General features: G+C 31.1%; 1 protein-coding gene across 1 annotated transcript in view; it reads left to right on the forward strand.

Moving 5' to 3' along the window:
- The window catches only part of LOC143079546 (exosome complex exonuclease RRP44-like), a 33161-nt gene extending 21785 nt beyond the window's left edge, over positions 1 to 11376 (forward strand). Inside the window, exons 17-23 of the mRNA XM_076254954.1 lie at positions 2945 to 3101; positions 3787 to 4007; positions 5227 to 5317; positions 7857 to 7934; positions 8690 to 8842; positions 10276 to 10398; positions 11282 to 11376. Coding sequence (XP_076111069.1) covers positions 2945 to 3101; positions 3787 to 4007; positions 5227 to 5317; positions 7857 to 7934; positions 8690 to 8842; positions 10276 to 10398; positions 11282 to 11371 — 913 coding nt within the window. The 3' untranslated portion in view covers positions 11372 to 11376. The remainder of the gene's footprint in view (positions 1 to 2944; positions 3102 to 3786; positions 4008 to 5226; positions 5318 to 7856; positions 7935 to 8689; positions 8843 to 10275; positions 10399 to 11281) is intronic.

Here is an 11376-nt window from a genome sequence, read left to right on the forward strand (position 1 = left end):
GTAAACAGAGGAGTGTGTACGGAAAGGAGTCATGCCATCTGACCCAAAGGAACTTCAATTCTGACCCAAAGGAACTTCAATAACTAAAGAGTAAGAAATGGGGTTCCTCCTAAACTGGTCCGCCGTTCTATATATAGCTTCGCACCGAAGGTCAGTGTAACGATAAGTGAACACAACAGGGGTCCAGTTTAGGGTTCCTCCTAGAATTACGGTGATAAGATACGGAAGCAAGTTAACTCGTACCGCGGCATTGGAACCAAAAAAGTTAACTTGTACTACTGGGAAGTCGTACCATTCAGAAAAATATATTAAAAAAAACTTAATAGAAATAAAGTTGAATTACTTGAATTTTACACAGGAGTTAAATGAAAACTTAGACAAAAATAAAGAATGTGTTAAAGCATTACTGTTTTAACTGATCTTTCAAACTAGAACATAGGCGGATCCAGGCCCCCCCCCCCCCCTTTTTTCGTGGAAAAAAATTGGTTGATTATAAAGGGAATCATTGAAGCATGCCTGGAGCGAGCCCCCTCTTAGGTCAGTCAGCGGGCTCCCCCTTAGGAAAAGTTCTGGATCCGCCACTGTAGAACTTAATCCAGAGGAAAGTTAAAACATTGCTTTAACTGTACTTTATTAAAATTGAACATGTTGAATATATATATATCCAATTTAAGTTAATTAAAGCTGTAATCCATGATCACAAATTGAATGCTATGTTTACAATTGTTGAAAGCCATGTGCTTTTTTTGCGGGGAAAATGCGGACCCCCTTAACAGGAATCAGTTACATTTCATTGTTATCTATAGACAGTAAAAATAATTTTGGCAATCATTTTGACTAACTGCTAAGATTTAATTATTCATGAAAAATTTTCTTCGGGTGAAACTGTTAATACTTTAATTATCTACATCTGCCACAGTATTTTCTATCCAATATACAAGGAACATTAGCTACAAATTGGTCATTGTACTTTCAAATTATATACATTTTGCAGACTTAAGAGGTATTGGGTGAAAGTAACGTATATTATGTATATTCATCATTTAACACCATTTGAATGCATTTAAATAAGTTGTTACGAGTTAGCAATGGTACGAGTTTGCATTGGTACAAGTTTTTTTTAGTGGTACGAGTTTACAATGGTACAGGATAACTATAATTCGATAAAACACAATAAGTACATGGCTCATATGTAACAAAAAATTTGTTCCGGCGTGACATTTGTTCCGTCGGAACAAATTTCATATGAAATATGTTCCATCGGAACTTATATCACAGAAAATTTGTTCCAGCACTATAAAATTTGTTCCGGAACTAATTTTTTAACTTAATGTAAAATACGTTCCGGAACAAAAATCACAGCTCCATGAGTTTTGTTCCAATATTAAAATTTGAAAAAAAAAAGGGAAATAAGTTCCTGTGATATTAGTTTTTCACGAAATTATTTTTCAGGAATCAATGAAAATGTTCTGCTCGGACCTATTTCACAGAAAATAAGTACCTTTGACCTATTGCACAGCGAAACATTTTCTTGTTACACTAAAAAATTATATAAATGCAAGCTGGATGCTGTACTATGCTTGCATGGGGTACATTTGCAATTAAGGCATGACTGTAGGATGAAGATAAGAAATAAAAGCGATGATAATGTATCCTTATTTGTATCTACAATGTATGTTTTATCATTTATGTGGTATTCAACCTCCTTGTTTCCTGTTGATCTGTCATGGGTGTTCTAATCATACATGTACAAGAGTTTTAAAAGAGTGTGTATTTTGTTTCTTTATGCCTTTAAAATGATTGATCAGTTATATTGTCCTTTTCAAATTAGTACAAATGTTCAACTTTTACTATAATACTTTTTTTCGAGATTACTTTTTATTCTATTCTTTCCTGGTTCATAAGTGTCATTTTTAGTCTTATTAATTGAGAATGTTATTAGACTTTTGATTTACTCAACATGATCCAAATTGAATGTTTACACTTATTATTTATATAATACATGTTTTTTATAATGACTTTAAACTCACTGATGACAAGTGCTCAGTATATAAGATAACTTGTTTAACCAGTGGAACATATTTCATAGACGAGGAACTTATTTCACCAGGTAAGGAACAAGTTTCACAAATCCAGAACTCTTTTTTCACCAGGTAAGGAACAAATCTCACAAACATGGAACTTATTTCACTAGGTAAGGAACAAATTTCACCAACCCAGAACTTATTCCACAAGGTAGAGTGTGGAACTTATTTCATAGAGATGGAACAAATTATATGGAAAGTGTCTGTGAAAAAAGTTCTCCCAGAACAAATTTCATGTGAAATTAGTTCCACTGGAACTTTTTTCACAGGAACAAATTTTGGCTCACATACACTTGTAACGGGGATTGGCTATTCTTTAAGTTGAGTGACTATTCAAATTGTTACATTTTGCATGTGCAGTTGAATTAGTTTAGAGATTAATACTATCCAGCTGTACCAGGTTACTGGCCAAAAATGCTTGAGACTCCCGCATGTTCATATTATTTTGCGGCAGTATTCTTGGATCTATTTTTTTCCTCTTTGATCTTTTCAATTTTGGCCAAATCTCATGCATTTGTTTAATGAAAATTTGACAGAACTGCTATACATGTGTCAATGAAAACTATGGCAATCGTATCCCTCAGAGCATTCTGCTCTTTGATTTTTAACCATGTTGGAACATCAACTTGAAAATTAGTTCATTATGATTGGAATTTTTAGTAGAATATCCAAAATTAAGGTTTTGACCAAGATTTTGGGGTTTACATTGAATGTGATAATGTGAGTAGAGCATGGATGAACTGAGTGTCCTATAGAAACATAATCTTGTTTAGATTAAAGATGGATAGCTTTGCATAAGAAAAGTGAATATGCTAATCACATGTCAAACTGAGTTCAACTTTTTAAGCTAACTTTTTCAGAGATACAAATTCAATGGTAGAGGAGTTCATGTTGTTAGCTAATGTTGCCACAGCAGAGAAGACGTTAAGGGAATTCCCCAACTGTGCCATGTTACGTAGACATCCTGCACCACCTCCCTCTAACTTTGAACCTTTAATAAAAGCAGCAGAATCAAAGGTAAAATACTTCGGATTCATTTATTTTCTTGGATTGAGAAATTATTTACATTTTTTGTGAATATTCTATTTAGATTTTTTTGCCAAAGTCAGCATACAACCTTTAGAAAATTACTGTATTACTGTATAGTCTTAAACCATGAGCAAAAAACATACTGTATAGTCAGCTTTAAAAGACCCTTCAGTGACAAATGTAAAACAATTTTAACAAGAAAACTAACGGCGTGATTTATGTGCAAGACAAAAAACAAATATGATATACAGCAAAAAATAACAACAACCACTGCTTTACAGACTCAAGATTAGGGACAGGCACATACAGAATGTGGCAGAAACATGTTTGCTTGGCCAAAAACCTCCCCTGATGTTTAATACCTTGCATATGGCATAGCATAAAAAAATGGTTGAAGCTAATAATTTGTGTTGGTTAGTTTAAATGCACTGTTGTTAGAGCTGTTCCAAAATTTATCAGATGGGGGAGTTCTGGTAAACACATTAGTTAGATATATGCGGTTGAATTTTACTTACAATTTTGTTACAATCATAAGTAAATTGAAACTTTATTTTTTGAGTGGTCATGTATTAAAAAAAAGTGCCCCCTCCCGCCTCTGTTTAATTCTAAAACTGCCATAAGCTTCATTAATTTAATATTCAATATACACTTCTGCTTTAATTCATTTCTACAGGGTTTTAAATTAGATGTGTCTAAAGGAAAAACATTTGCCGACAGTATAAAAGGTGCAGTGATTCCAAATGATCCATACTTTAACACTATGTTACGTATGATGGCCACACGATGTATGATGCAGGCTGTTTATTTCTGTAGTGGGATGTTACCAGAATCAGAATATTTCCATTATGGTTTAGCAGCTCCTATTTATACTCATTTTACCTCTCCAATTAGAAGGTAATTATAGCATATTACATAATGTTTAAATTGAGAATACAGAACTCTGTAATTAGAAGGTACATATTATATAATGTTTAAAAAGAGAATACAGACCTCTCCAATTAGAAGATACATATTACATAATGTTTAAAAAGAGACTACAGAACTCTCCAATTAGAAGATACATATTACCAGGAACATATATTGATGAGACATACAGTAGTACCTAAATATAGCAGATTTTATCTTTGGGTCATAGTTAATAAATAACATGATATGAAAAAAGACATGTGTGAGATGCGTACTTGCTATTATCTTAATACTTTAGGATAATATCAATAAAATGTTATTCAAACTGAGTATGATAAGAAGTGTTGCCAGTGTATCAAACTTGTAATCTGTCTCTTCAAATTTGTCATAATTGCACTCATTTCGTTACACAAGGGTAGGCAAACAGGGTATACAAAAAGGGCGTAGACGGCTTTCCCAGTAACCACAAGTTTCTCAAACCATATTTAAAAGCTTCACATCTAATTAATAACACTTAATTTTGTCATTTTATATGACAAAATGTATCTGTTTTACGATAAAACTTACTAATCATTGTATTTGTTGAACATTTGGAATAATTTGGTTAATTTATTGAGCCGTTTTGATTGAATCTGTAAATCTCTCGAAGTCTGGTTAGATTTGGGTTTTATCAATTTTATACTGAAAAGCCTATCAGATTCATTTCCCTTTAGATATGCTGTTCCAAGATAATACATAATGTTTAAAAATAGGACACATACCTCCCCAATCAGATGATATATGTTTAAAAAGAGAATAAATATGTATAATAATGATTTTTATGATAATACACATCTTCCTCTTTACTGAAGGCAATTATATAACACATAAAGTCATACAAACAAAATATTAAAACATTGCATATCTTTATTATGCATATGCAGATTGTGAAGGAACTTTTCTCGACGAAAATATTGATTTTTCTGAATTATGATGAATTATGAATTTTAAGATTCGTTGCATTTTCTTCAGTGTTATACATTTGTAGTACAAAATGTATTGTTAAAAAGTCCTTATCTCAGCATGAAAAACTTCCACAATTTGAAAAATTCTGTTAGATAAATAATATTACAATATAATGAAACTACAAAAATTTACACAAAAGCTGAAGACATGAGGAGATTAATGCTGGACAAAGGGAGATAATTCTTAGTAAATTATTTTCCAGATATTCTGATATAATTGTACACAGATTGTTAGCTGTTTGTATTGGAGCAGATACGTCTTATCCAGACTTATTAGAAAAACATAAAAGTCAGGTAAACACTTAAATGCATATTTAGTAACATAAGAAAATATAGGAAATATTTTCTAAAGTCATTCGATTGCCACTTGATTTGAAAAAAATATTTTGATGGAAATCATGTACTGTGGATTCATTTATCTTCGTGGGTACCAATTGTTGTTGATTGAAGAAAACTTGTATTTTTCGTGTATATTAAATTTGTTGTTTTGGCAAAGTCTGCAAACATTTCTTTTGAAAATTTGTAATTCGTTGATCAAAAAATTTGTGCTTCCCCTGTTTCAACAAAACCCACGGAAATTGGTATCCAACGAATATAAATGAAAATACCCTGCATCAAATATAACATGCAACTGTATGGCTTTGATATGTTTATATGATATGGTAATGAGCCTGCCTTGTAATAGATTGCCATGTTGAATTAGATGTGTACTTTTCTAGCTCTTTGGAAGACATGTCAATTTTCTAATAATACACATAATTCTAAATCTTAACTCACCAGTCATTTGCTCTCACATCTTATATACTGTGAAAGTACTTTAATTCGTGGGTATCAATTTTCGTGGTTTGAGCCACATTTACATGTTCGTGGGTTTTTAAATTCGTGGATTTTAGTTTTCTTAAAAAAAAGTGAAAAAGTGAAGCCATTAGAAACGAAGGTTACAAATTGTCTGGATTGAAAGAAATGTAAGGTAAACATTGACCCGTGTAAATCGTAGTGATTACACTAATTAACCCAAGATAAAGTGATCAACAGATTAAAGATCATCAAAGGTGTTAATTAGGCCATAAACATGGCACCTACCCGGTACATAAAACAGTAACAAAAACAAATGCTATAAACCTATAAACATATCTTGAATTGTAAAACTATTCTTATCAAAAGCAAGGCCAGCATGATTTTAATATTATTATTTCCAACACATACGAGAACTATGAGGATATAAAATGAACACTTTATCATAGCATATCAAAATTGGAAATCTGACTTTCATTAAACAACATTTTTTTTTTTATGAGAATTAAAAAATCAAAAGTTGTACAGTTTAGTTTTTTAGGATTAAACGGGTATAATCCTGCCTGCAGTTGTAGTTCATAGTGTGTTTGCTCTGTGACTTCTATTATAGTATTCTCAGATTTGGCAATATTCAATATGTTCTCCAACTCAGATCAGTAGTCAAACCTACATGGGGATCTTTCAATGTCTTGATTTGGACAACAGTTGTTTTATTTCATTGGGCACTTAAATTCGTGGATATAGTCATCCATGAAAACCTCGAAAATTGATTCCCCACGAATAAAAGTTCTTTCACAGTACTGGATTTGATGGAGGAGCAGCAAATACCAATTTTAAAGCTTTTTGTTTTGGGTTATAACATACACATACATATATACATTTAACAAGATGTTTGATAAATGTTATAAGAAAGAATTATAGCAATCTTAAGTTTAACAGAAAAATATATAGAGGTTACTCTACAATCTTTAACCCTTTCACCGATTGCTGCCCAGACAGAAGCTACTCTGAGACGATGGCTTCCCTGGCTACTATTGCTCAAGTGGGAGATCTTCATAATAAATGTCAATAAAAACTTGTTTGTAGTTATTTGTGTATTTATTTCATTCTCTAACACCATGTTCACAGTTTTATTCATGTTTTGATAATTTTTTCCTCATTAAATATTCATATTTTCAAATTTTCGACATTATCTAGGTGAAATTCTCAAAATTCTGCTCTTTGACCCCAAATCGTAATTTTTTAACCCAAAACGACAAACTTTTGAAAAATTTTTTGAGGCTGTACAAATTCCTCACACTGAACGATGTCCATTCCAAGTGTTTTGTACATAAAACGACATTTTATGTCAAAAAAGTATACTAGTTTGGGTTCAATTCTTCCATATTCTTTCAAAAAAAATGTTCCCTCATTTCAAATTCTCGTAAATTCCGTAAATTTCGTCTGATTTTGACACGGTTTTCAACAAACGGAAGCGCCATTTTTACACTTTCATCCGGGTATCATCAAAGAAAGATAACTCATGTTTGCACTGTTTTGAGCGGGAAACATAAAAGATGTATTCCGATCCCGGTAAAACGGGACTCATCGTCAGTTGTCTGAAGCGTGAATCCCGGTAAACCGGGACTCATCGGCGAAAGGGTTAATTGACAACTGCCCACAAGTCATACAAAACTCTTAATCAACCTGAGCCTTAACAAGTAAACTATCTCAATGAATGACTTGATTTTTTTCATCAATATAGAGCATCTGTGGCTGGTGATTTCACTCTTTTTACAGACCTTGAAAATTTCCATTATGATTATCATGCTCAGACATGGAATTCAACAAATTTTAAAATACTGTAATAGGTATTGTAAGAACAAATTTTGTTCTCAATGGAATGAGTATTGTTTTATGACTGAACCCCCTGGCATAGATATTACTACATATATTTTTTTCTGCCTTAGAATGAATGTAAGTTAAAAGTAAATTAGCATTATAATTTTTATTTGTTTTTTATATTGGAAAATAAATGTCTTCTTAATCTTTTTTACAGTTACTAAGCAATAATCTGAACTACAGACATAAGATGGCACAGTATGCAGGGAGAGCTTCTGTCAATCTTCATACACATGTGAGTTGATTATAAATTTAGTTAAAAGAAAATACATGAAAATCACCAGACGATATCTAGTTTATTTTATATTACCAAAAATTCATAATAAAATTTCATGAAATTTCAAAATGAATTATTTCCAACTGATAAAAATGCAGATTTAATGCAAAAGAAACAAAAAAAAAAAGAAGAAAACAAGACACAAATCTAAAACAATTTCAAAGAAAAATTTCAAATGAAACACATTTAACGAAGAACAACAACCCAGAAAAAAATTCACACAACAGTTACAAATGGCTTATGTTAAAAACATTTGTACAATTACAAGGCATATGTTTTTATTTGAATAATGCAGTGATGAAAAGAAGGTTTTAATGATCTTTTACTTTTACTTAACTTTTTGCCAATTTATATTTTTCCAAAGTAATGAATTTTGTAATTTAAACAAATTTTATAAGTCATAATTGCTTTGAAATTCTCATTTGTTATTTTATTTGCATGAACAAATTCTACATTTGTATTTCTGTCATAAAGAATCACATATTTTTTTAATCATTTAAAAGGAGCAAATATTTTAGTTACTTCAACAGTATTTCTAAGTTACTCTCCTCACAACAATAACTTTTTCAACTATTTTTTAATTCAATAAATGTCACCAGTGAGATTTGAAAAAAAATATTTTTAATGCAGATGTACGATATTGAGTAGTTTTATTGCTGGATAATTATTATTATTATTTTTATTATCAATAACTCTTGTTTATTCTTCTGCAGATTTTCTTTAAGAACAGAGCTGTTGATGAAGAGGGCTATGTATTATTTATACGTAAAAATGCTCTGCAGATATTGATCCCTAAGTATGGATTAGAAGGAACGCTTTACATCAACAAAGAGAAGTCAGGTGTTACATTTACCTTCAATGAAGAGGTTTGTTTGTTATTGTTGATGAAATGCTTTAAGATCCAAATTAATTTTGCAACAATTTCAACTTGCACAATAAGAGTGTATTATGCATTATTTGCTCAGTTGTTTATTGATTTTGTAACTTTTGTTTGAACCAGGGCTTCCAAAACGGTCATATATTCCGGACATTTGTATAATGTCCGGTAAAAGTCCGACTGGGCAAAGCATGAAACGGTCATATACCTTTTAGTTTTCAAGGCTTTTTCGGTCATTTTAACATAATTCACGATTTTTTTTTACCCAACCTTTTGCCTTTAACATCAACACATTTCCGGTCATAAATGTGCCATGATGATTAATTACTATCAAAACAACACCTACTAAAATACTTTCTAATTTTAATCAAGGCTTATTAGTAGTACCGGACATTGTATAAATTGATCGGTTTATTCACAATTATTTTCTTACATTTCAGTGGTTTGTATCTAATTGATTTAGTCCAAAAGATTAAAATTATAAGAAATTAGTTTATCAACATGATTTGATGAAAAATTTAAAAAGGTTTTAAATGAAAAATCGTCAGAACTACGTCACATGAACTAGAACACGTGTGCGCATGTGCACAGGTGGGAAATTTAATTATGCATCCTACATTTCTTCAAAAATGCTAAAATTATCATTGATACCTGTATCTAACTTTCATTTCAAGTATTTTATTGAAGAAATCATGTGGAAAGAGCTTCTTCACTCAGTCGTGCTTTGTAAACGTACACAGATTTTACATATCAGTTTATGGTCCATGTTTTACCATTGTCAAGTCAACATCCGGTTAGAAAAATGTGATTTTACAACCGAAAGTAAATTTTTTGACAATGTCATTTTGCACAAATAAAGAGTCTAAGGCAGATATGAGCACGCTGATGTGCACACTTTGAATGATGCACTGCCAATTTAACAGTTTACATCCGAACATCAAATTCATATCATATCAAAGTAAAGTTTAAAATCGTTTTTTTTTTAATGTAATGTCAATCATTGGAATGGCCATCTGATTACCATAATTGCCTTTTGTGACTAAGTCTTAAGGGATTAAAATCGGGATCAGATATAAAATGTCTGGCTGGCTCAAATATTTTTTGGAAGCCCTGGTTTGAACCTATGTAAAATGCGATAAGTAAGAAGGTATGTTTTATTAAGGACCCTATTTGAACATCACGGACAACACATGAAACTGGTCTATCATCTGCAAGGTTTTTTTTGCGTAAAAAGTTATTTACATTTATAAGAATTTTCAATGCTCATTTGACATCCATTAAGCCTGTGAAATATTTGCCTGAAAATATTTATCAATTTTCACCTCTTTTTTTTACACAATTTTTTTCTTAGAAAGTAGTTTTATTTTCAAGTCAGATCATCATATGAGTTTTTCAATGTTATGTTCTTTTAATTTCTTTCAGGAAAACACCCAGTCATGTGGTGATGTTACTCTACATGTGTTTGATAGAGTTGTGATACAGATTAGTATTGACCGATCTAATGTCCAACATTTAAAACTTTGTCTTAAACTTGTTAAACCTGAGGTAAGTTGGTTGTTTTATGTGAATATGTCGAGGTTTAAGGTGAATACATAAGGTTAATCTTCTCAGTGACCAGGAGTCTGTCAGCTTACCATCATTTACATAGAATATAAATTTTTCCATTGATGTAGAAGGTACATAGGAATAAAAATGAATATTTTCTGCATTGTCTTTGAAGAGGGAAAAACATTTTTGGGCAAGAGTAAAAAATGTGGACTTGTTTTCAAAATGTATTAGATTGTCATGTGCATTCATTGTTAGGTATCTTTAAAAACTGACAATTAATGACATTAATTACAGAACTTATATTGTAGTAATTCTCTATAAGTGAAAATGAAATGGAAGTTACCGTGTTTTATATGTCACATTATTCTAATCTCATATTTATCCATGTAGTATGGGATTATCTGATTTTGCGATGTCATCTCTGGGTTTTTTTCCAGAAAGACTGGAAAAACAGGAAAGTTTTTCAAATCAACTTTATTTAAACGAAAAATTGCACGGATGAATATTTAATCATCTTCAATTCTGCACTCATTTACTCTTCTGATTTTAATTGTTTGCACTACAGGCTCATTTGTATTCTAACAGACATATTTGTAAAGTATTTATTGGAAAAGTAGTAGTATTTTCTAAAACATTGTGTACTAGTTGTCTGAATGCAGAGTTGTTCATTTTAAATTGACACTTCTTTTCAGTGTGATTGAGATGAATGAAAAGAATGCATTATAAATTTTGTGCATTCAAAGAGTTTTATTGAATTTCCTTCATCAGAAACACACCAAAGCCAAGGATGTGTAAATGTTTAGTCAATATAACTAAAAAGAACATACAAAGAATGATAAAAGATAGATTTTATTGAAACTTTTTAATTTATAAATTGTAGATATCTGGCTTCAGTGTACCACCTGCGCCAAAACAAGACATTAAAGAAGAATCTAAAGATGAACCTCCAAAGAAGAAAATAAAAACCTAAAAACA

Source organism: Mytilus galloprovincialis, chromosome 6 (genome assembly GCF_965363235.1).
Source record: "Mytilus galloprovincialis chromosome 6, xbMytGall1.hap1.1, whole genome shotgun sequence".
Taxonomy (NCBI): Eukaryota; Metazoa; Mollusca; class Bivalvia; order Mytilida; family Mytilidae; genus Mytilus; species Mytilus galloprovincialis.